General features: G+C 44.2%; 1 protein-coding gene across 1 annotated transcript in view; it reads right to left on the bottom strand.

Moving 5' to 3' along the window:
* Nucleotides 1-694: 694 nt before the first annotated feature.
* Nucleotides 695-27,512, bottom strand: part of LOC309562281 (uncharacterized protein) — a 634,986-nt gene continuing 608,168 nt past the window's right edge. Inside the window, exon 5 of the mRNA XM_082266404.1 lies at nucleotides 695-1,822. Within this exon, the coding sequence (XP_082122530.1) occupies nucleotides 1,612-1,822 (211 nt within the window). The 3' untranslated portion in view covers nucleotides 695-1,611. The remainder of the gene's footprint in view (nucleotides 1,823-27,512) is intronic.

The raw sequence follows: 27,512 nt of genomic DNA, 5'->3' as shown, positions 1-27,512 counted from the left end.
GGAGGCTTTAGATAATATACTTACCTTTTCCTCAGCTTTTACACTTAAGGAGGCCAAATTCACCATTCTTTCAACGAGATCCTGGGAATGGCAAGTAGCCCAAATCTAGCAAGATGACACCCACACAGTGTAGGATTGTCTGTGAGATTTGGGTACAGCATTTCCCAAAATCTCGCTGGAAGGATGGTGATGCTACCCTTGCCCAGGTGCTGTAGGCAGCGGTGGGGGTAAGGTAAGAATATTACTTAATCCTCCCTCACATATTTTTTTTTCTATTTAAAAGTAGCATTTTAGCAAATAGAAGGGGACCATCCTTAAACGTCTCTTGCTCTTTAAATACAAGGTCTGCTATAAAGTAGAGCAACTCTAAGGTTACATGAGCAAAGATTTTGGAAACTTAAAGGTTTTGGATAAAATGTGGAAAAGTTAGAGCCTCTATCAAGTTTTTAGTGTTGTCTGTATCTACATTTTGAAGATTTCTCTATACCTACTGTCTGAGGGGTATCAGGCAGAAGTCTGTAAAGTCTAAAAGCAAAATCTCCCAATGCAGAAACAAGAAACCAATAAAAACATAACAAAAAAAAATGTATGTCCATCCGGGAGGAGTTCTAACCCTTCCTTATGCTACCCTACACTAGAAAAAAAATATGCTTTGGCTGGAGGTGAGCATTTAAATGAAATACAGAAATTTAATTAACTATGTAAATGCCATTACTGATCATGTTTTCTCATGCAGGTTCTTGAAGTAATTATCATGCTCAATAGGAAGAACTGAAATTTAGTTTTTTTAATTAAACACAGTTGAAATGTTTTGTCAATGCAAAACACTTGCCAGCTGTCAATAATTGTAAAGATTTCAACATAGGAACAAGCAAGATTGAATAAATCTTACTTGGCACAATGAACACTTTAAAAGCATGCATAGACTTTACTGAAAAAAAGTAATAAAATGCTATTTACAAAGCTTATTTTGATGTCCTCGTTTATGTCAAGTTTGTCAAAAAGTCTGAGATACTTTGCAATTACATTGTGCCATACATCTAAAATAAAATGTATATAGTGTATATTCAGTGCAGAAAGTAAAATTGCTTTTATAACCTTCAATTAATATGGTTTGCTTTTCCTATTATAGCATATGGGTGGATGCTAAATATATATTTGAAGTCCTGTAGATTGTGGCTTTGTGTTCTCAATATATAGACATGATCCCATCGCATTTCTGTGCAGACAAATGGATATTGTACTAACACCCACTCACAACTGACACAGCAAGCACAGACCCATTAGTGGCAGTAGATTTGAATGGTGTCCAGTTTCCTGCTTAATGCGAAATTGAGGTAAATCCAATGATTTCATATTTAATAATGTAAATGTAATTTGTTCAGTCTATATTCACACAAAAGGAAATATTTGGATGGTGAACCGTTTTGGGGATTTCTACATATAATTATTTTAAGCTACTCAGTCAGTGTGTGTCCTATTTATACCAAGCCAAATTGCCAGCAGGGGAGAGCTGCATCCAATCCAGAAGCTAAATGACTCACTGAAAATCAATCTGTTTTCCCCTCTGCCTTTGGGCTTTCCTTGGGTTCAGTCCTGACTCTCCTCCAGTCATACAGACAGCTTGAGGCTGAGGGTGTCTTTTGGTGTAACTGCTGTCTGCTTCTCTGTCTCAGTTTTGTTCACCACAATTGTTAAGGAATTCTGAGCCATCGGACTCTGCAGCCCAATTCTTCCTTGCTCCTCCAGAGATCTGGCCTTGATCGAAAATGAAGATAATCTGGCTTTTACGTACTGGTTATTGCAGTACCACATAAAACACCTGTTCCAAATAAAAAAAAAAATAAAAAAAAAATACCATTATAGATAGATCATTTTAACCGGATTTTTTTTTTTTTTTAATAATTTCCTAAAGCTGAACCTTAGACTTGATGGCATTTCTGCAATGATTACTTATATTGATAAAATCAGCCCTTATACCAGGATAGTTTTGTTGTTCACAGTAAGGCTCGGTATACCAGTTGTGTTTAGTTCTTTTTGAAATTTTTGCTGTGAAGACCATCCTGAACTAAAGTTTGTTTTATGACATTAAGATATGGGTGTTAAAGAGGTTGTAAACTCGTTTGAGTTTTTTTTTTTTTTTTTTACACCCTGCAAAAGAAAGACATAATGAGCTAGTATGCATCGCATATTAGCTCATTATGCAATACTTACCTCAGAACGAGCCCCCGCCGTGCCGCTCACTCACCTCTATGACGGGCGACATGTCTAGTCGCCCGTCTTCCGGGATCGCGGCATCTGATTGGCCGGAGCCGCGGTGACGTCACTCCCGCGCACGCGTGCGGGAGCCGACAGTCACGGCACGGGGCTCTGAAGGAACGGCACGATCGGCCGTTCCTTCAGAGCGCATGCGCCAGTGACGTCACTGGCGACATGTAAGGTAAATATCTCCTAAACGGTACATGTTTAGGAGATATTTACAGTACCTATAGGTAAGCCTTATCATAGGCTTGCCTATAGGTACAAGTTGTAGAGGAGGGTTTACTTCCTCTTTAAGGGCTCATTTGCATGGGCACAGATAGTATACATATATACACATATATATATATATACACACACATACATATATACATATATTCATACACACACACACACACACACACACACACACACATACATACATACACACTATATTACTAAAAGTATTGGGATACCTGCCTTTACACGCATATGAAATTTAATGGCACCCCAGTCTTAGTCCATAGGGTTCAATATTGAGTTAGCCCACCCTTTGCAGCTATAACAGCTTCAACTCTTCTTGGAAGGCTGTCCACAAGGTTTAGGAGTGTGTCTATGGGAAGGTTTGACCATTCTTCAAAAAGCACATTTGTGAGGTCAGGCACTGATGTGGACAAGAAGGCCTGGCTTGCAGACTCTGCTCTAATTCATACTAAATGTGTTCTATCAGAATGAGGTCAGGCAAATCAAGTTCCTCCACCCCAAACTCGCTCATCCTTGTCTTTATGGACCTTGCTTTGTGCACTGGTGCACAATCATGTTGGAACAGGAAGGGTCAATTCCAAACTGTTCCCACAAAGTTGGAAGCATGAAATTGTCTTGGTATGCTGACGCCTTAAGAGTTCCCTTCACTGGAACTAAGGGGCCAAGCCAACCCCTTAAAAGCAACCCCTCACCATGATCCCTCCTCTACAAAATAATTTTGACCAGTGCACAAAGCAAGGTCCATAAAGACATGGATGAGCGAGTTTGGGGTGGAGGAACTTGACTGTCCTGCACACTTCTAAACTCAACCCTGATAGAACACCTTTGGGATGAATTAAAGTGGCGACTGCGAGCCAGGCCTTCTCTCCAACATCAGTGCCTGACTCTACAAATGCTCTTCTGGAAAAATGGTCAAACATTCCAATAGACACACTCCTAAACCTTGTGGAAAGTCTTCTCCGAAGTTGTTGAAGCTGTTATAGCTGCAAAGGGTGGGCCATCGCATTATTAAACCCTACGGACTAAGTCTGGGATGCCATTAAAATGCATGTGCCTGTAAAGTACTGTACTTTTGTTAATATAATATAAGAGAGAGCATATTAGCCCTTATCCATCTGGTATGCCTCTGTAAATCTACATTTTATTTTACAAAACTGCTTATCACCGTCCATTCAAAATCCGTAGTGCATGCTGGGGAATTTGTGACCGATGAAGCAAATGAGCAAATATAATGCAAAGTGAGTTTGGAAAGTATTAGTTATACTAAATGCAACCTCGGATCACACACCAGTCCATTGAACTGCTGTGAACAACAGAAAACAGAAATCTGTACCTTTTTATATACGTTTACCTCTCCAGTTCCCTTTCAGCCAAGTATTAAAAGAAATATTTTGGTGATGTGGCCTCTTTTTAGGGATTAAATGGAAACATGGTTTGAGTGGTAATAGTTTTTACTAATGGCCCAGCACACTAATGGCTCATTTTAGAAAACTGTTCCGCCTTGCACTTATCCATGCAATTCCTTTGTCAAAAAAGAAACTGTTTAACTGACTAACAAAAAGGATTCACTGCTCATGACACTGGCAGAAGGTGTTTTAAGTATGTCAATGGATTACACACTCATGTTCAAACTAGCAGTCATGTGAAAAAGAAATCCATTAGTGTTTCAGTAGGCAAAGGAACATTTATTGTTACATTATTACATTGAGGTAATGCTCAGGTTTCTTATGATGTCAGATGAACAGGTTGCAGCGTGAGTCAATATTGTTAAGCTGAACTCCATTTAGATATAAAAGGCACAAATGGATGCGGATTCATCAATACATCAGTCGCATATAGAAAAAAATAAAGGGCACAAAGGCCTTGTGCATTACCAGATAGATTTTATTGGAAAAGGAAAAGTAATGAGTGCATACTCACAATAGCCAAAGGCTAATACAGCAATATAGAGCAGAACTGAGTGGCAGGGTAACCCTCATAAGGTGAAGTATCAAAATGATGTGGTGTCACACAGGCTCGCCAGACAACACATTTCAAGGCCTGTACCCTCTTTATCAGGCTTTGCTCTTATGAAGAGGGTTTGTCCCTTGAAACAGGTTAGCTGGAGAGGCTCGTTGGCATCAGGGTCATGTTGTTACTCCACCTTATGAGGTTTACCCTGCCACTTGGGTATGATCTATATTTCTGCATTAGCCTTTGGCTATTGTAAGTATGCACTCAATATTTTTCCTTTTCCAATAAAGTCCATCTGTAATGCACTAACCCAGGGGTCTCCAAACTTTTTAAACAAAAGTCCACTTTACTGTTCTTTAGGCATTAAGGGGGGCATACTGTGGCCAGTCAGAGTAAAAATTGTCCTGGTAGTAGTGGTAGTAAACAGTGCCCCATACTTGGTATTAAAGAGGTTGTAAACCCTCTCTTATAACTTGTACCTATAGGTAAGCCTTTAATAAGGCTTACCTATAGGTACTGTAAATATCTCCTAAGCTTGCACCATTTAGCTTGCACCAGAGCCGATGACGTCATTGACGCATGCGCTCTGAAGGAACGGCCACCCATGCTGTTCCTTCAGAGCACTGTCCTGTGCGCATGTGATGTCATCGCGTCTCCGGTCAATCAGATGGCCAGAGGACGCAAACCAGGAAGCAGGACGGTTGGACATGTCGGCCGTGTCACCGCTGAGTGGGCAGCACTGTGGGGGCTTCATTCTAAGGTAAGTATTTCATACATCATGCGATGCATACTAGCTCATTATGCCTTTATCTTACAGGTTTTTTTTTTCTTTTTCATTTTTTTGGGGTTTACAACCTTTTTAAGGGAAGTAATAGAGGCCCATTAGGAGTGTCAATAAAAGAAATAGGGCCAAATAAATGCAAGCAGAGGGACACATCCAGTCCCCAGGCCACAGGTTGGAGATTAGTGCCCTAGACCTTTGGCCCTTTTGTTTTTTCTGTATCTGTTTTCAAGCTTTCCCAGACTCAAGAGGGCAGCATTGGCACAGCTTACCAGGATGTGACAAAGTGACATTTGGTCTATACTACCTCTCTGTTGGCCCTTACTAAGTTCTTAACTCTACCATGTCATTCGGAGATGCAGTTGTGTTGAGTCATTAATACATCATTAAAAGGTATTCTTTTTAAGCCCAGCTCCAGGTAAAAGAAAATTGTCCTTGCAGTAGGGCCTACCACATGGCATGAGTTAATTACTTAGGTTTAGGAGTACAGAGATAAGGGAGTAATACCTTAATTCTGGCATCCTCCATATTTACGACTGCTCACGTGACGTCTCATCTCTGGCCTGATAATGCTTAAGGGAGCATCAGGTTAAAGATGTGAGCAGCAAAATGATAATGAAGGTAAGAAATACCACTTGTAGTTTGGATTATTATCAGAGGACAACATACAATTCACAAGGCCGTACAACTGAGTGCAGGGGGAAAGGCTGGTGTAGATGAAGGTTTGTTGTGAGCCTTAATGTAGGGTTATACTTTACCAGATCTGCCCAAAGATTAGATCTTTGTGTGGTGCTCAAGGTTTTGTTTTTTTTCTGTTTACATAAACCATCAATGGAAATTTCTTTAAAAAAAAACTTATTGAAAAAAGACAAAACAAGCATTACATTTGCAAGTAGAACAGGGGTCGTTTGATCATTCGCCAGGAGTGCTTTGCAGTAGACTCGGTGAAAAAAGGTAATACTTGTGGCATTATTAGGGCCTAAAGCTGAACTCCAAGCAATCCTCTAAATACACAGCTGAAATATATATAAGGGAGCTGGTTTACCTGTAAAAGAAAGAATCTCTGTCCATTCTTTCCTGAGATGTACTCAATCTTGCCAGACAGCACAGCCCACCTAAAGACCATGACTGGTCACTGTAGAAGAAGCAGCAGAATGATTAGCACAACTATCACTCTGCTCTCTCCTACTATCAGCATGCTACTTATTAGCCCATGAACATTACAACAGACCTCATTGGCTCATTCCTCTGCTTCTTCTTTTCCCAGTCAAATATCTTCTGTACCAGGGATTACATGAGGCTGATACGTTGTCAAATTCAGGTACTTACACTACAGCTATGTTTTTTGTTTTTTTGTTTTTAACCACCTTAGCGGTAATCCCGAGCGTGACTCGGGTTTGATTTTTCATATCAGGAGCGGTAACCCCGAGTCACGCTCGGGGTGGATTGCAGAGAGCGCAGCGGAGCTTCTCTTACCTTATCCTGGCGATCCAGCGATGATCTCTCATTGCTGCGACCGCCAGCCGAGAGTCCCGCCGCTCCTCCGTCCCTCCGTCGGTACGATCACTTCCTAGTTCCGTTCCCTGCAGCAGCAATGCTGCATGGGAGCGGAACTAGGGAGGGAAATTCAAAAAAAAAAACGTTGCACAAAACACAAAACACACTTTATATTATATTATATATATATATATGCATATATATATATATATATATATATGCATATGTATATATGCATATATATATATATATACACCGGTATATATATATATATATATATATATATATATATATATATATATATATGCGTATATATATATATATGGATATATATATATATATATATATATATATATATATATATAATATGCACACACACACATTTATTTATTTACACGATTATAATTCATGCGTTTGTGTTTCAAATTTATCACATCTGGGATGTCTACTAGACTCTTGTTTTGGTCAGGTTTAAGTCAGTAATTACTAAGAATTGTAGGCCTATAATACATAACTAGGGTTGAGCGGACACCTAGATGTCCGTGTTCGACGGGTTCGGCCGAACTTTAAAAAAAAGTCCGGGTCCGTGTCCCGGACTTTTACCGAACTTTTCCCGGACACCGAACCCCATTGAAGTCAATGGGGACCCGAACTTTAAGGCACTAAAATGGCTCTAAAACACCAAAGGAAAGGGCTAGAGTGCTGCAAATGGCAGCAAAACGTAATTAAGAGCATGGCAAGTGCTCTGCAAACAAATGTGGATAGGGAAATAACTTAAAACAACAAAAAAAAAACAGAAAAATAAAACAATGTTCTTCTTCATCTCTGAAGGACGAGGCCCATATGGAGTAGGAGGGAGGTTGAGGTGGTGGTGGATGTGGCGGTGACATAGGCGTGCGCACAGGGTGTGCTGGGTGTGCCTGGGCACACCCTAATCACCTAGGGCACATAGCATTGCCAGTGAGGAGATGGGAAAGATCTCCCTGGGACCTGCTCTGCTCTATTTCTCCTTGCCTACAGGTACATGGCCCCGATACATTACTCTCCCTGCTGGCAAACACATGCATGTGTATTTCAACTTTGGGGTGCACACCTTAATGCAATAGGCTGCGCACACCTATGGGCGGTGTAGGTGGAAGCGGCGGTGGAGGAGGACCAGGGCCGGATTAACAGCATCATGGGCTTGGTGCTGAGGATTTTGAAGGGCCTTAAGGGCCGTGCCTTGCCATGCACCCAGAGGAGGAAGGGTGCAGCCATGCATGCCTAATTCAACATGGGATGCTGTCTCTGAAGCCCATAAACACATCCATGCATCGCCAACTGTCCCTCCTTGTCCGGCCTTCACGCTGTGTGGGGAGGTTCTGAGGGTGCTGCCTGGGGAAGCGAGCATAGAAGCCAGACTTCTGTGTTTACAAGTGACAGAAGAGCGGTAACAGTGAATATGGCCAACCCGGGGCCTATATAAAAGGTAGGGGCCTGGAGCTGCAGCTCCAATAGCCCCTACATTAATCTGGCCCTGAGGAGGAGGACGAGGTAGCCAACACTGCTTCTTTTCAAAAATTTTAAATGAGGGTACACCCCAAAAGAGTGAGAAAGAGCAAAAATGGAACAATGGGTGGGTAAGGTCGGTATCCATTGCTATTCTGCATAAGGTACGGAAAAGTCCCGTGGGATCCATGCCTGGTTCATTTTAATGAACGTGAGCTTGTCCACATTGTCTCTGGACAGGCGGCTGCGCTTGTCTGTTATAACGCCCCCAGCCGTGCTAAATACCCGTTCAGATAATACACTGGCTGCAGGGCACGCCAGCACCTCCAAGGCGTAAAGGGCAAGCTCAGGCCATGTGCCCAATTTGGAGACCCAGAAGTTGAAGGGGGCAGACCCGTCATTCACTACATGTAGGCGTGTGCACACATACTGCTCCACCATGTTGGTAAAATGCTGCCTCCTGCTAAGACGTTCCATCTGAGCTGCTGGTGCTGCTGTTTGTTGTGGCGTGCTGACAAAGCTTTTCCACATTTCGGCCATGCTAACCCTGCCTTCTGAGGTGCTGGCGGTGCCCTGGTTGCGTTGGCGACCTCCTCCTCCTCCTCCTCTGCCTTGTGCTTCCACTGTGGCCCCCGCTGTCAGATGGGAATGCCAGCAGCATGGCGTCTACCAGCGTGCGCTTGTACTCGCGCATCTTGCGATCGCGCTCCAGTGAGTGAATTAAGGACGGTACGTTGTCCTTGTAACGGGGATCCAGCAGCGTGGCCACCCAGTAATCAGCACAAGTTAGAATGTGGGCAACTCGGCGGTCGTTGTGGAGACACTGCAGCATGTAATCGCTCATGTGTGCCAGGCTGCCCAGAGGCGACGAAAGGCTGTCCTCTGTGGGAGGTGTATCGTCCGTGTCCTCTGTATCCCCCCAGCCACGCACCAGTGATGGCCATGAGCTGGCCTGGGTGCCACCCTGCTGTGAACATGGTTCCATCTCCTCCTCCAGCTCCTCCTCCTCCTCATCCTCCTCATCCTCCAGAACTGTGCCCCTGCTGGACAATTGCGTCCCTGGCGTTTGCGTGTGCAGGAACCCACCCTCGGAGCCCCTTGCGAATGACTGCCCTGAAAGCCTTGGAAATGTTACCTCTTCATCCTCCTCCTCCTCCTCATCCTGTGCCACATCCTCTTCCATCATCGCCCGAATTGTTTTTTCAAGGAGGCATAGAAGTGGGATAGTTAAGCTGAGAACGGCGTCATTGCCACTGGCCATGTTGGTGGAGTACTAAAAACAGCGCAACAAGGCACACAGGTCTCGCATGGAGGCCCAGTTATTGGTGGTGAAGTGGTGCTGTTCCGCAGAGCGACTCACGCGTGCGTGCTGCAGCTGAAACTCCACTATGGCCTGCTGCTGCTCGCACAGTCTTTCCAGCATGTGCAAGGTGGAGTTCCACCTTGTGGGCACGTCACATATGAGGCGGTGAGCGGGAAGGCCGAAGTTACGCTGCAGCGCTGCCAGGTGAGCAGCAGCAGGGTGAGAACGCCGAAAGTGCGCACAAACGGCCCGCACTTTCTGCAGCAGCTCTGACATATCGGGGTAGTTTTTAAGGAACCTCTGCACCACCAAATTCAGCACATGCGCCAGGCAAGGGATGTGCGTCAAACCGGCTAGGCCCAGAGCTGCTATGAGATTTTGCCCGTTATCGCACACCACCAGGCCGGGCTTGAGGCTCGCTGGCAGCAACCACTCATTTGTCTGCTGTTCCATGCTCCTCCACAACTCCTGCGCGGTGTGTGGTTTGTCCCCCAAACAGGCAAGTTGTAAAACTGCCTGCTGTCGTTTACCCCTGGCCGTGCTGAAGTTGGTGGTGAAGGTGTTACGCTGTCCGGATGAGGAGGCGGTAGAGGATGAGGAAGCGGAGTAGGAGGAGTTAGGAACAGGAGGCAAACTGAAGCGCCCTGCAATCCTCGGTGGTGGAAGGACATGCGCCAAATTGCTATCCGCCTCAGGCCCATCCGCCACTGCATTTACCCAGTGTGCCGTTAGGGAGATATAACGCCCCTGACCGTGCTTACTGGTCCACGTATCCGTAGTTAGGTGGACCTTGGCACAGATGGCGTTGCGCAGTGCACACCTGATATTTTCCCCCACTTGGTTGTGCAGGGAAGGGATGGCTTGCCTGGAAAAGTAGTGGCGGCTGGGCACGACGTACTGTGGGACAGCCACCGACATAAGGTTTTTAAAACTGTGCGTCTCCACCAGACGGAATGACAGCATTTCAAAGGCCAATAATTTTAAAATGCTGGCATTCAGGGCCAGGGATCGCGGGTGGGTAGGGGGGTACTTCCTCTTCCTCTCAAGTGTTTGGGAGATGGAAAGCTGAACGCTTCCACGGGACATTGTGGAGATGGTTGTTGGTGACCCAGGTGGTGGTGTTGCTGACAGATCGTCTGTTTGCGGGGTGGCAGGTGCCGGTATCACTACAGATGTGGCTGGAGCGGCCGAGACTGCAGCAGAAGAGGAAGCAGGATTAGCCAGAGACGTTTCTTGGTTTTGAAGGTGTGTACTCCACTGCAGCTCGTGCTTTGCACTTAGATGCCTGATCATGCAGGTTGTGCTCAGGTTGAGAAGGTTTATGCCTCGCTTCAAGCTCTGATTGCACAGGGTGCAAACCACTCGTGTCCTGTCATCAGCACATTTTCTAAAGAACTTCCACGCTAGAGAACTCCTTTGAGCTGACTTTGGTGCGCTCGTTCCCTTGCTGCGTTGGGCAGTAGCGGGCGTAGTGTCTAGGGCACGGCCGCTCCGCTTCTGCACCCTGCTCCCTCTTCTGCTGTGCTGGTGGCTCTGTGCGACCACCGCCTCTTCCTCCAAACTACTCAGGTCACCTGCATGACGTTCATTCCATGTGGGGTCGAGGACCTCATCGTCCTCCACATCATCTTCCACCCAGTCTTCACCCCTGCCCTCCTTGTCGGTCTCCACAATGCTGAACGCCGCAGCAGTTGGCACCTGCGTTTCGTCATCATCGGAGACGTGCTGCGATGATCCTTGCATGTACTCATCTTGAGAAATAAGTGGTTGGGCATCGCTGCACTCAATCTCTTCCACTTCTGGGGCAGGGCTAGGTGGATGGCCCTGGGAAACCCTGCTGACAGAGTCCTCAAAAAGAATAAGAGACTGCTGTATGGCTTGGGGCTCAGACTGCTGGCCTGATTTGCAAGGGGGTGAGGTGAAAGACGGTTGGACATTGGCTGCAGGTGCCAACTCTGACCTTTCTGCAGTAGACTGGGTGGGAGACAATGTGAAGGAACTGGAGGCACTGTCAGCAGCAAACCAATCTACTATCGCCTCAACTTGTTCTGGCCTCATCACTTCTAGGGGCGTTTGATGCCCTACCAAATACTGATGCAGGTTCTGTCGCCTACTCACACTTGAGGAAGGTGTTTCACTTGTGCGTGTAGCTGGCACAGATCGACCACGTCCTCTCCTTGCAACAGGAGCTCTACCAGCAGCACCACGACCCAGGCCACGGCCCTTATTTGACGGTCTCCTCATATTTCTGTAATTTAAGACCTTGCCCTAGAAAGGTTTTTATTGAATAGCGGAATAGGAAATATGATCCAAAAAAGTGTATGTATCTCGCACGTACAAAACCACACTAGGCCCCAATTACTATTGTTTCTACCCCTAAAAGGATGGATGAGGAGTAGGAGGAGTATGGAACAGACAGCACCCTCAAATCTTCAGAAGTATGAGATGAACCCCAAAAACTTGGAAAGGTGGATCTCACACGTACCAACACAGACTATCCCGCAATTCAATTGATCCTCAAAGGTTTTTATTGAATAGCGGAATAGGAAATATGATCAAAAAAAGTGTATGTATCTCGCACGTACACAACCACACTAGGCCCCAATTACTATTGTTTGTACCCCTAAAAGGATGGATGAGGAGTAGGAGGAGGAGTATGGAACAGGCAGCACCCTCAAATCTTCAGAAGTATGAGATGAACCCCAAAAACTTGGAAAGGTGGATCTCACACGTACCGACACAGACTATCCCGCAATTCAATTGATCCTCAAAGGTTTTTATTGAATAGCGGAATAGGAAATATGATCAAAAAAAGTGTATGTATCTCGCACGTACACAACCACACTAGGCCCCAATTACTATTGTTTGTACCCCTAAAAGGATGGTTGAGCAGTAGGAGCAGGAGTATGGAACAGGCAGCACCCTCAAATCTTCAGAAGTATGAGATGAACCCCAACAACTTGGAAAGGTGGATCTCACACGTACCGACACAGACTATCTCGCAATTGAATTGATCCCCAAAGGTTTTAATTGAATAGCGGAATAGAAAATATGATCAAAAAGAAAGTGTATGTATCTCGCACGTACACCACCACACTAGGCCCCAACTACTATTGTTTGTACCCCTAAAAGGATGGTTGAGCAGTAGGAGGAGGAGTATGGAACAGGCAGCACCCTCAAATCTTCAGAAGTATGAGATGAACCCCAAAAACTTGGAAAGGTGGATCTCTCTCACACGTACCAACACAGACTATCCCCCAATTTAACTGATCCCCAAAGGTTTTTGATTAAATAGCGGAATAGAAAATATGATCCAAAAAAAGTGTATGTATATCACACGTACACAACCACACTAGGCCCCAATTACTATTGTTTGTACCCCTAAAAGGCTAGATGAGGAGTAGGGGGGGTATGGAACAGGCAGCACCCTCAAACCTTCAGAAGTATGAGATGAACCCCAACAACTTGGAAAGGTGGATCTCTCTCACACGTACCAACACAGACTATCCCCCAATTTAACTGATCCCCAAAGGTTTTTGATTAAATAGCGGAATAGAAAATATGATCCAAAAAAAGTGTATGTATATCACACGTACACAACCACACTAGGCCCCAATTACTATTGTTTGTACCCCTAAAAGGCTAGATGAGGAGTAGGGGGAGTATGGAACAGGCAGCACCCTCAAACCTTCAGAAGTATGAGATGAACCCCAACAACTTGGAAAGGTGGATCTCTCTCACACGTACCAACACAGACTATCCCCCAATTTAACTGATCCCCAAAGGTTTTTGATTAAATAGCGGAATAGAAAATATGATCCAAAAAAAGTGTATGTATATCACACGTACACAACCACACTAGGCCCCAATTACTATTGTTTGTACCCCTAAAAGGCTAGGAGTAGGGGGAGTATGGAACAGGCAGCACCCTCAAACCTTCAGAAGTATGAGATGAACCCCAACAACTTGGAAAGGTGGATCTCTCTCACACGTACCAACACAGACTATCCCCCAATTTAACTGATCCCCAAAGGTTTTTGATTAAATAGCGGAATAGAAAATATGATCCAAAAAAAGTGTATGTATATCACACGTACACAACCACACTAGGCCCCAATTACTATTGTTTGTACCCCTAAAAGGCTAGGAGTAGGGGGAGTATGGAACAGGCAGCACCCTCAAACCTTCAGAAGTATGAGATGAACCCCAACAACTTGGAAAGGTGGATCTCTCTCACACGTACCAACACAGACTATCCCCCAATTTAACTGATCCCCAAAGGTTTTTGATTAAATAGCGGAATAGAAAATATGATCCAAAAAAAGTGTATGTATATCACACGTACACAACCACACTAGGCCCCAATTACTATTGTTTGTACCCCTAAAAGGCTAGATGAGGAGTAGGGGGGAGTATGGAACAGGCAGCACCCTCAAACCTTCAGAAGTATGAGATGAACCCCAACAACTTGGAAAGGTGGATCTCTCTCACACGTACCAACACAGACTATCCCCCAATTTAACTGATCCCCAAAGGTTTTTGATTAAATAGCGGAATAGAAAATATGATCCAAAAAAAGTGTATGTATATCACACGTACACAACCACACTAGGCCCCAATTACTATTGTTTGTACCCCTAAAAGGCTAGATGAGGAGTAGGGGGAGTATGGAACAGGCAGCACCCTCAAACCTTCAGAAGTATGAGATGAACCCCAACAACTTGGAAAGGTGGATCTCTCTCACACGTACCAACACAGACTATCCCCCAATTTAACTGATCCCCAAAGGTTTTTGATTAAATAGCGGAATAGAAAATATGATCCAAAAAAAGTGTATGTATATCACACGTACACAACCACACTAGGCCCCAATTACTATTGTTTGTACCCCTAAAAGGCTAGATGAGGAGTAGGGGGGGTATGGAACAGGCAGCACCCTCAAATCTTCAGAAGTATGAGATGAACCCCAAAAACTTGGAAAGGTGGATCTCTCTCACACGTACCAACACAGACTATCCCCCAATTTAACTGATCCCCAAAGGTTTTTGATTAAATAGCGGAATAGAAAATATGATCCAAAAAAAGTGTATGTATATCACACGTACACAACCACACTAGGCCCCAATTACTATTGTTTGTACCCCTAAAAGGCTAGATGAGGAGTAGGGGGAGTATGGAACAGGCAGCACCCTCAAACCTTCAGAAGTATGAGATGAACCCCAACAACTTGGAAAGGTGGATCTCTCTCACACGTACCAACACAGACTATCCCCCAATTTAACTGATCCCCAAAGGTTTTTGTTTAAATAGCGGAATAGAAAATATGATCCAAAAAAAGTGTATGTATATCACACGTACACAACCACACTGGGCCCCAATTACTATTGTTTGTACCCCTAAAAGGCTAGATGAGGAGTAGGGGGAGTATGGAACAGGCAGCACCCTCAAACCTTCAGAAGTATGAGATGAACCCCAACAACTTGGAAAGGTGGATCTCTCTCACACGTACCAACACAGACTATCCCCCAATTTAACTGATCCCCAAAGGTTTTTGATTAAATAGCGGAATAGAAAATATGATCCAAAAAAAGTGTATGTATATCACACGTACACAACCACACTAGGCCCCAATTACTATTGTTTGTACCCCTAAAAGGCTAGATGAGGAGTAGGGGGGGTATGGAACAGGCAGCACCCTCAAACCTTCAGAAGTATGAGATGAACCCCAACAACTTGGAAAGGTGGATCTCTCTCACACGTACCAACACAGACTATCCCCCAATTTAACTGATCCCCAAAGGTTTTTGATTAAATAGCGGAATAGAAAATATGATCCAAAAAAAGTGTATGTATATCACACGTACACAACCACACTAGGCCCCAATTACTATTGTTTGTACCCCTAAAAGGCTAGGAGTAGGGGGAGTATGGAACAGGCAGCACCCTCAAACCTTCAGAAGTATGAGATGAACCCCAACAACTTGGAAAGGTGGATCTCTCTCACACGTACCAACACAGACTATCCCCCAATTTAACTGATCCCCAAAGGTTTTTTATTAAATAGCGGAATAGAAAATATGATCCAAAAAAAGTGTATGTATATCACACGTACACAACCACACTAGGCCCCAATTACTATTGTTTGTACCCCTAAAAGGCTAGGAGTAGGGGGAGTATGGAACAGGCAGCACCCTCAAACCTTCAGAAGTATGAGATGAACCCCAACAACTTGGAAAGGTGGATCTCTCTCACACGTACCAACACAGACTATCCCCCAATTTAACTGATCCCCAAAGGTTTTTGATTAAATAGCGGAATAGAAAATATGATCCAAAAAAAGTGTATGTATATCACACGTACACAACCACACTAGGCCCCAATTACTATTGTTTGTACCCCTAAAAGGCTAGGAGTAGGGGGAGTATGGAACAGGCAGCACCCTCAAACCTTCAGAAGTATGAGATGAACCCCAACAACTTGGAAAGGTGGATCTCTCTCACACGTACCAACACAGACTATCCCCCAATTTAACTGATCCCCAAAGGTTTTTGATTAAATAGCGGAATAGAAAATATGATCCAAAAAAAGTGTATGTATATCACACGTACACAACCACACTAGGCCCCAATTACTATTGTTTGTACCCCTAAAAGGCTAGGAGTAGGGGGAGTATGGAACAGGCAGCACCCTCAAACCTTCAGAAGTATGAGATGAACCCCAACAACTTGGAAAGGTGGATCTCTCTCACACGTACCAACACAGACTATCCCCCAATTTAACTGATCCCCAAAGGTTTTTGATTAAATAGCGGAATAGAAAATATGATCCAAAAAAAGTGTATGTATATCACACGTACACAACCACACTAGGCCCCAATTACTATTGTTTGTACCCCTAAAAGGCTAGGAGTAGGGGGAGTATGGAACAGGCAGCACCCTCAAACCTTCAGAAGTATGAGATGAACCCCAACAACTTGGAAAGGTGGATCTCTCTCACACGTACCAACACAGACTATCCCCCAATTTAACTGATCCCCAAAGGTTTTTGATTAAATAGCGGAATAGAAAATATGATCCAAAAAAAGTGTATGTATATCACACGTACACAACCACACTAGGCCCCAATTACTATTGTTTGTACCCCTAAAAGGCTAGGAGTAGGGGGAGTATGGAACAGGCAGCACCCTCAAACCTTCAGAAGTATGAGATGAACCCCAACAACTTGGAAAGGTGGATCTCTCTCACACGTACCAACACAGACTATCCCCCAATTTAACTGATCCCCAAAGGTTTTTGATTAAATAGCGGAATAGAAAATATGATCCAAAAAAAGTGTATGTATATCACACGTACACAACCACACTAGGCCCCAATTACTATTGTTTGTACCCCTAAAAGGCTAGATGAGGAGTAGGGGGGGTATGGAACAGGCAGCACCCTCAAATCTTCAGAAGTATGAGATGAACCCCAAAAACTTGGAAAGGTGGATCTCTCTCACACGTACCAACACAGACTATCCCCCAATTTAACTGATCCCCAAAGGTTTTTGATTAAATAGCGGAATAGAAAATATGATCCAAAAAAAGTGTATGTATATCACACGTACACAACCACACTAGGCCCCAATTACTATTGTTTGTACCCCTAAAAGGCTAGATGAGGAGTAGGGGGGGTATGGAACAGGCAGCACCCTCAAACCTTCAGAAGTATGAGATGAACCCCAACAACTTGGAAAGGTGGATCTCTCTCACACGTACCAACACAGACTATCCCCCAATTTAACTGATCCCCAAAGGTTTTTGATTAAATAGCGGAATAGAAAATATGATCCCAAAAAAGTGTATGTATATCACACGTACACAACCACACTAGGCCCCAATTACTATTGTTTGTACCCCTAAAAGGCTAGATGAGGAGTAGGGGGGGTATGGAACAGGCAGCACCCTCAAACCTTCAGAAGTATGAGATGAACCCCAACAACTTGGAAAGGTGGATCTCTCTCACACGTACCAACACAGACTATCCCCCAATTTAACTGATCCCCAAAGGTTTTTGATTAAATAGCGGAATAGAAAATATGATCCAAAAAAAGTGTATGTATATCACACGTACACAACCACACTGGGCCCCAATTACTATTGTTTGTACCCCTAAAAGGCTAGATGAGGAGTAGGGGGAGTATGGAACAGGCAGCACCCTCAAACCTTCAGAAGTATGAGATGAACCCCAACAACTTGGAAAGGTGGATCTCTCTCACACGTACCAACACAGACTATCCCCCAATTTAACTGATCCCCAAAGGTTTTTGATTAAATAGCGGAATAGAAAATATGATCCAAAAAAAGTGTATGTATATCACACGTACACAACCACACTAGGCCCCAATTACTATTGTTTGTACCCCTAAAAGGCTAGATGAGGAGTAGGGGGGGTATGGAACAGGCAGCACCCTCAAACCTTCAGAAGTATGAGATGAACCCCAACAACTTGGAAAGGTGGATCTCTCTCACACGTACCAACACAGACTATCCCCCAATTTAACTGATCCCCAAAGGTTTTTGATTAAATAGCGGAATAGAAAATATGATCCAAAAAAAGTGTATGTATATCACACGTACACAACCACACTAGGCCCCAATTACTATTGTTTGTACCCCTAAAAGGCTAGGAGTAGGGGGAGTATGGAACAGGCAGCACCCTCAAACCTTCAGAAGTATGAGATGAACCCCAACAACTTGGAAAGGTGGATCTCTCTCACACGTACCAACACAGACTATCCCCCAATTTAACTGATCCCCAAAGGTTTTTGATTAAATAGCGGAATAGAAAATATGATCCAAAAAAAGTGTATGTATATCACACGTACACAACCACACTAGGCCCCAATTACTATTGTTTGTACCCCTAAAAGGCTAGATGAGGAGTAGGGGGAGTATGGAACAGGCAGCACCCTCAAATCTTCAGAAGTATGAGATTGTGTTCACTGTACCCCACAAAGATTGAGTTCACTGCACCCCACAATGATTGTGTTCACTGCACCCCACAAAGATTGTGTTCACTGCACCTCACAAAGATTGTGTTCACTGCACCCCACAAAGATTCTGTTCACTGTACCCCACAAAGATTGTGTTCACTGCACCCTAAAAGGATGTTGTTCACTGCACCCCACAAAGATTGTGTTCACTGCACCCTAAAAGGATGTTGTTCACTGCACCCCAAAAAGATTGTGTTCACTGTACCCCCCCAAAGATTGTGTTCACTGCACCCCACAAAGATTGTGTTCACTGCACCCCACAAAGATTGTGTTCACTGTACCCCCCAAAGATTGTGTTCACTGCACCCCAAAAAGATTGTGTTCACTGTACCCCCCAAAGATTGTGTTCACTGCACCCCACAAAGATTCTGTTCACTGTACCCCACAAAGATTGTGTTCACTGCACCCCACAAAGATTGTGTTCACTGTACCCCCCCAAAGATTGTGTTCACTGCACCCCACAAAGATTCTGTTCACTGCACCCCACAAAGGATTTTGTTCACTGCACCCCAAAAAGATTGTGTTCACTGCACCCCAAAAAGGATTTTGATCACTGCACCCCAAAAAGGATGTTGTTCACTGCACCCCAAAAATGATTTTGTTCACTCCACCCCAAAAAGATTGTGTTCACTGCACCCCACAAAGATTGTGTTCACTGCACCCCAAAAAGATTGTGTTCACTGTACCCCCCAAAGATTGTGTTCACTGCACCCCACAAAGATTCTGTTCACTGTACCCCACAAAGATTCTGTTCACTCCACCCCAAAAAGATTGTGTTCACTGCACCCCAAAAAGATTGTGTTCACTGCACCCCAAAAAGGATGTTGTTCACTGCACCCCAAAAAGGATGTTGTTCACTCCACCCCAAAAAGATTGTGTTCACTGCACCCCACAAAGATTGTGTTCACTGCACCCCAAAAAGATTGTGTTCACTGCACCCCAAAAATGATTTTGTTCACTGCACCCCAAAAAGGATTTTGTTCACTGCACCCCAAAAAGGATGTTGTTCACTCCACCCCAAAAAGATTGTGTTCACTGCACCCCAAAAAGATTGTGTTCACTGCACCCCACAAAGGATTTTGTTCACTGCACCCCAAAAAGATTGTGTTCACTGCACCCCAAAAAGGATGTTGTTCACTGCACCCCAAAAAGGATTTTGTTCACTGCACCCCAAAAAGATTGTGTTCACTGCACCCCACAAAGGATTTTGTTCACTGCACCCCACAAAGATTGTGTTCACTGCACACCAAAAAGGATTGTGTTCACTGCACCCCAAAAAGATTTTGTTCACTGCACCCCAAAAAGATTGTGTTCACTGCAGCCCAAAAAGATTGTGTTCACTGCAGCCCAAAAAGATTGTGTTCACTGCAGCCCAAAAAGATTGTGTTCACTGCAGCCCAAAAAGATTGTGTTCACTGCAGCTCACACACAGAAAAATGGATGTGGATCACTGACACCTGCCTATCTCCAATCCCACACCACACAGCAATATCGATTGTAGTTTGTAGAACACAGTTTCCCTAAAATTCAGCAGACTCTGTCCCTAACAGGATTGAGAAGAGATCGTAGATCAGGATTGAGTGCAGATTCACCCCACCCCCCACACAGCAATATCGATTGTAGTTTGTAGAAGACACTGACCCTATAATTCAGCAGACTCTATCCCTAAAATGCCTACAACTCGCCCTGCCTAAACACTCCGACCTGTCCCTCAATTCTATCCGGACACAAATGGTTTTTTCCTGCCTATCTTTCCCTAATCAGCAGCCAGCACATTGATGTGTGCTCTGTCCCTTAGCTAAGCAGCAGAATGACGCTGCTGCGGCGGCTGCCTCGAACTTATAAAGACTTGGTCACATGCTTCAGACGGCCAATCACAGCTACTAAGACATTTGCAGGCATGGCTGGGATGGCTTAAGGCACACCAGTTAAACGATTGTTGATTGGCTGTTGAAAGCCCGCCATGAAAAGAGCGCCAAAGCATGCAAAACCCGGAAATAAAACGACCGAACACGGATTTTTACCCGAACATACAGTAAAGTGTCCGTGTCCGTGTTCGGGTAAAAAAAATCCAATTATTCGGTACGAACACGAATAATACAGTCCGTGTTCGCTCAACACTATACATAACGCCAAATTTCCATGAAAAGAATTGTACCGCTTTTGGTATGTAATTCCAGACATAATCATACCGCCAGGGAGGTTAATAAACACATACATGCATAAATTGTTTTTTTTTGTTTTTTTTTTTGTTTTTTTTTGTTTGAAGTTCAGCTTTAGGCCCCTTTCACATGAAGCGGATCCGCCTGCTCAGCGGGGGATCTCTCCGTTGATCCCCGATGAGCAGGAGGATGACAGGTCAATGTCCATTTTACTATGAAGAGCAGACATGGACACAGCCTACTCTCCTCTATGGGGCAGTCAGATAGAAAACAGACTGCATGCCCGTTTCCATCCGATCTGATCCGCCAGATGTATGGCGAAGGTATCACCATGCATCTGTTCTATCTGATTGTTTCGGATCAGATGTCCGCTGACATCCACTGCCCCATAGAGATCAATGGGTGGTTGAATTAAGTCTGCCTGAAACACAGACAGGCAAACTCAATCAGTTCGCTCGTCTAAAAGGAACCTTAAGATTCAACTACTAAAACAGAAAGGACAACGTAAGCACCTAGTGCCTTACCAAAAGTGTATTGGTACTACAATTACATTGTAATTGGAGTATGTGCATTCTGCACTGTATGGCATCTTTTGGTTTATTGGCTTACATTTTTGTGAGTATTCATTTGCAGCAGTCTATCGCTTTTATACATTTTTGGTAGTGCACCATGTGCTTGCGCCTTCCTGTGTTTTTGTAGTTTCACTTTGGACTATCCTGTCAGAGGAGGGCTGCATCTACCAAGCATTTGGAGTTGTTCTATATCCCTATCCAGCTGTGGACGGCCTCTGATCACTGGAAGTGATTGCTTTTTGTTCTATTGACTTTAAGGTGTATCTAAATCCAACACCAAAAAACCTGTGACATGTGGTGCCTGCATTAGTGTTTTTTCAAGATTCTTTTGCTTTATTTTCACCTGGTAATCCTGTAAATAATATACTTCCTGTCCCTGGGTGGCTATGTTACCCCTCCACCAGGGTCGGTGCTAGACTATTTTGCGCCCTAGGCAAGACCAGCTACTTGCACCCCCCCCCCCCCAAAAACTGTACATATTGCCCCCCTTCCTGCACATAATGCCCCCCCTTTAACCCTACACCCCTCTTCCTATACACACTGCCCCCCTTTAAGCCTACACTCCCCTTCCTGTACACACTGCACCCCTCTCTAGAGGTGACATCCACCGGGGATGAGGAGGTGACAGGAGAGGAATATGGCACTGACCATGGCTGCGCCCTAGGTGGCAGTGCGCCCTAGGAGGCTGCCTAGTTGGCCTAGTGGTAGCACCGGCCCTGCCCTCCACTGTGGCTTTGGAAGAGCCATGGTTGTCCCCCTAGGCTGCCCTCATATGGACTACAAACATGTGGATACATCTACATCTCCATTACATGGGGGCAGGGCATAGGTAGAAGATATTCTTCAGTGCAGCATACAGCATGTGACAAAGACACTGTGTTTCTAAGAGAATCAACAGGCATTTTCCTTATTTTCTAAAAATGATCATGGCTTGAAAAACAAAAAACAAATGCAGCCACCATTTTTAAGGACTGTAATATACTATATTTTTGTTAGCTATCCTTTAAAGAGGAGCTCCAGTCGGTTTTCTGAAAGTTAAAAGTCAGCAGCTACAAAAACTGTAGCTGCTGGCTTTTAAAAAATAGACACTTACCTGTACCAGGATCCAGTGCTATTCTCTCCCAAAGGGGGCACTGGGGACCGTCCTCAATCCTTAACGGTGGCATCTCAACTGTGGGCACTCGGCTGTGATAGCTTTTAGGCTTCACAGCCAGGTGTCCACTGCACATGCAAGAGCTGCGCTGCACATTGTGAGTGTTCTGAAGTCTTCTGAGACCTGCGACGTGTCCCAGACGACTAGGGTGGGTGGGGGGGGACTTACAATCAGATCGCCTAGGCAATTTGAGCGGAAGTGGGAGCGGGTTGCTGTCAAAACCAAACAAATGCCAAATGTTAAAGAGGAGCAGGGGAGGAGGCCTTAAAGCAGAACTTTCCCTGTTGGGTGGAGCTTCGCTTTAAGTTCAAAATAAAGCTTAGGTAGTGAAAGCTAAAACTTGATTGGGCAGGACACGCAGAGGACTACGCTAGTTGAGGCTTCCCCCATTGATGAGGGTCCCAGCTATGATTCTGTGTTGTCTTTGAGTATACAGCATGTTGCAGTATTTCCTGCCTCAATCCTTTATGAGACAGTATTGAGTATACACTCTATCTTCCTTTCTGGCAGTCACCAGACACAAAAGTAAAGAATACCCGGATGTGTATATGGCCATTATAGACCCCTCAAAAATCAATGAGCTGCCGTGTATTCTGAGTGATATAAATAGGACAAAACCCAAATCTAAGAAGGTTTTAGTGAAAGGAGATATACATGCACTCCTGAGGAAAAATCAATAAGAATTTATGCTATTGGGAATGCTATCCGGACCTATCATCTTATTATAGGGATTCCATGCCTATCCTGCCATTTTTGTCTCTGCATGCAGTGGGAAATATCGGCCTTGTCTGGTCTCTCTGGCCCTGACAAAGCCTCATGCGAAACGCGTTAGCTTGCTGGGACCCCCAGACCATGTCAACTGAGACTTGCATAAACATCTGCACTAAGTATCGACATTCCCATTGGGAATGTGTTTCTGCACTGTGATTTTTATTGTTTGTGTTTTTTCATATGGGACCCCTTTGTTTGTTACAATTGTACAGGTTTTTTTAATGTGTATTAATAAATATTAGTTGATTTTTAAATTGTTGTAATTTTTGGTCCTCCTTCTCCCAACTGGCCTCAAAAGCCCCTTTTTCTTCTTGGTTTGTATATGCTGTTAGGGGTATGGGCCTACCTACACGGTTATTTATATATATTGATTGGGTATTATGTCAACCCCCAGACATTTTTCACTACCAAATATTAACAGTTATTATAACTGTCACCTACTTTAGGACATATAAAGAAGTCCAAACAGACACACAGTATGTTCCCGCGGCTGTTCAATCAATGGCTGCTTTTCCTCTAAGAGAATCATACACCTGTTCAAGCACCATTTACAAACTTAGTTTCCCACAGAAGGCCTCATGTCAGTGACAAGGCACTTAATAAAAGAATAAATAACTTAGTTACTTAAAAACGGTCATACACACACACAGTAGCACTCACTGAAGCTGCGGTTTATAAAACTTTTAAGAAGTGCAGACACTTTTAAGACTCTATTGTGATTCAGCAAAACTCTTTATAATGTATTGTTACTTAATGGAACACTTATCCTTTATCCAATGTCGGACTTTTATTTCTTGGCAACAAAAGTAGCAGCTTACTATGTTAAATACTTATATGTATTTATTATAGCATTAGACTTCTATTTAATAAAGCTGTTAAAAAAGAAGCATTTTAACAATGAAATTAAAGCCATAAAGGAAATGGTTCACAGGCATAATCCGGAATTGTTCTTCCTCTAATATTCGGATTGCTAGGAGCAATATTATTGAAGAGGAAACATTTAAAAATATGCAGACGAAGGACTTCAAGATGACGTTTTAAAATGGAACTAAAGGTGAAACAAACTACATGCTGAACTGGAGGGTGATTTATTATATTGGGGTTGTCTGAGCTTTGATGTTTAATACCTTTCTTAAAATTGGAAAAATCCTATGAGTAATATTTGGGAACAAAAGTACTGCATGTCATTTATGACATTTCAAAAAAGTAGTAACAAAAAAAACTAAACCTGCGATGCTGTGAAATTGTTACATCAGCACTGTTCCTCCTAGCACATATCAGCAGTCATGCTGGTGTGAATGAACCCTTAAACATAATAATAAATGGAGCCTGATATCTTACCCATTAAAGCTGCGAATACTTACACTATTTCACCAAAAGTATTGGGACGCCTGCCTTTACATGCACATTAACTTTAATGGCATCCCAGTCTTAATCTGTAGGGTTCACTATTAAGTTTGCCCATCTTTTCAAGCTTTAACAGCTTCAGATCATCTGGGAAGGTGGTCCACAAGGTTTAGGAGTGTGTCTATGGGAATGTTTGACCATTCTTCCAGAAGCGCATTTGTGAGGTCAGGCACAGATGTGGACAAAAGGGCCTGGCTCGCAGTCTCCACTCTAATTCATCCCAAATGTGTTCTATCAGGTTGAACTCAGGACTTGAAGTCAGGACTGTGCAGACCAGGCAAGTTCCTCCACCCCAAATACGTTCATCCATGTCTTTATGGACCTTGCTTTGTGCACTGGTCCAAATAATTTGATGGAGGGGGGGGGGGGGGTTGTGGTGTGGGGTTGTTTTCAGGAGTTAGGCTTGGCCCCTTAGTTCCAGTGAAGGGAACTCCAAAGGCATCAGCATATAAAGACATTTTGGACAATTTCATGCTCCCAACTTTGTGGGAACAGTTTGGGGGTGGCCCCTTCCAGTTCCAACATGACTGCGTACCTGTGCACAAAGCAAGGTCCATAAAGACATAGATGAGTGAGTTTGGGGTGAAGGAACTTGACTGGCCTGCACAGAGTCCTGACCCCAATCCGATAAAACACGTTTGGGATGAATTTGAGTGGAGACTGAGAGCCAGGCATTCTTGTCCACATCAGTGTCTGACCTCACAAATGCGCTTTGGGAATAAAGGTCAAACAATCCCAAAGACACACTTCTAAACCGTTGGCCTTCCCAGAACAGTTAAAGCTGTTATAGCTGCAAAGGGTGGGCCAACTCCATATTGACCCCCTACGGACCAAGACTGGGATGCCAATAAATTCATGTGCGTGTAAAGACAGGTGTCCCAATACTTTTGGTGCTATAGTGTATTTTCCAAGGTGTTCCCCAGTACAACCTTTGCCCAGTGAAGGTCTGGATTAGAAGTCTTTGTGTAAAGCTTATACTAGGATAAAGTAGAACTATAGCCAAAACTTTTTCTTTCCATTTTATATAGAGCAAGGGAGGGTTTATAACCTGGCCCCTTGAATGCTTAGGGAGCACTGCTGGTTCAGAGGACACTTCAGGAAAAGAAGCCATAGAGGAAGAAGAGGAGGTGGAGCAGACAGATGTGGCAGAATCACCACTAGCTTTTTAAAGGCGTGGTGGTGGAACAAGCTCCAGCACTGAACCCTGCCTGCATCCTTCCCAGCTGCCAGCAGAGTTACCCAATGCGCCGTGAAGGAAATGTAACGTCCCTGAACATGCCTGCTGGACCAAAAGTCATCAGTAATGTGAACCTTCTTGCTGACCACTCTGTCCAACGAGGCCAAAACATTGCCTTCAACATGATGGTACAGAGCTGGAATGGCCTTACGTGCAAAGAAATATATTTTTGGAACCTGTCACTGGGGTACAGCACATTCCGCAAATTCACAAAAGAGGGCAGAGTCTACCAGATGAAAAGGCAGCAGTTGTAGTGCAAGCAATTTGGCCAAGCTAGCATTTAGACACTGAGCATGTGGATGGCTGGGACAGTATCTTTTTTTTATGGTTCAGCAGCTGGGGTAGCAAAATTTGCCTGCTGGTCAAATCAACAGGTGGTGTACTGCTAGCAGATTGGGTGCAAGTACCAGTGGCACCCATTGCTATACCATCATCACTCTCAGTGCAGGTTTTTGAGAGGACTTGAGGTAAAGTAGGGGTAGAGATCCCAGATGAGCAGCAAGGAGAAGTCTGCATTTTATTATGATATGGGTCTTTCAGGTTCTGTTGCCAACGGAATGCATGGCAGGTCATCATATGTCTTGTCACGCATGTGGTGACCAAGCGACTGGTGTTCTGGCCACATTTGATCCGCTTCAGACAGATTGCAAACAGCAATGCTGCGGTCTGCTGCACGGGTTGAAAAAGCCCACACCAATTAACTTTTGGAAGTCAGTGGGGAGTTAGCTGCAGTAGGGTGGCTGCCCTTAATCCAGACCCTGGAGGACATCCTGCCTCATTGGAGTTGTGCCATCTCCTTTTCACTTTCCTCCTCTATTCTCTAAGGTACCCAAGCACGGCCAGTTGTTACCTCATCATTTCCCTCCTCGTCACTGAAGCAAACTTGGCAGTATGCTGCAGCTGGGGGAACATGGCTGCTAGTTTCTTGTCCGTCATTGTCACCCCTCTCTCTAGGCTCACGTTATTCCTTTCCTCTACCTGGGAACCAACATTGGAGCATTCAAATTGCTGCGCATCCTCCAGCATCATGTAACTGACACTATGATCTAAAAATTCAGGTGACTCCTCTGGGCATGATGGTGGGGCTACAGAAGGAGTAGCTGTGGATAAGGAGCCTGTGGAATACGCTGCTTTGGCAGCTGCAGTGGAGAGCAAACTAGTATGAGCCTGGGTGACAGAGGATGAGGAGGATGAGGATGGCTTTGTTATCCACTCCACCAACTCTTTTGCATGTTGTGGCTCAATAACATGGCCAGCATCGGAAAAAAATGACAAGCGTGCCCCCCCTGCAGAGGATGCACTGCATGTCCCAACCACCACTTTTCACTGTGGACACAGAGGCTGCTTGCCCATTTTTAGTGGCCTGTGAGCGTCTGCCTCTCCTTGTTGGCCTTTCAGACATGATAGGGATTTTTTTTTTTATAACTTTGTATTATAGGTTTTGGGATGGAAATATGATGCTTGGGTGCAATACTTTTGTGCTTGTGCACGATTAACCATTTTATTATTGTTTTCTATTTTTTGGCGGGGATTTTTATAACTTTTTATTATAGAGTGTGGGGAGGGAATATAATGCTTGGGTGCAACACTTTTGTTCTTGATGTACTATAAACCATTTTATTATATATATATATATATATATATATATATATA

This window comes from Pelophylax lessonae (genome assembly GCF_965119305.1).
Source record: "Pelophylax lessonae genome assembly, chromosome: 8".
NCBI lineage: Eukaryota > Metazoa > Chordata > Amphibia > Anura > Ranidae > Pelophylax > Pelophylax lessonae.
The sequence above is the reverse complement of the archived record's forward strand: the minus strand, read 5'-3'. Positions and strand labels throughout refer to the sequence as shown.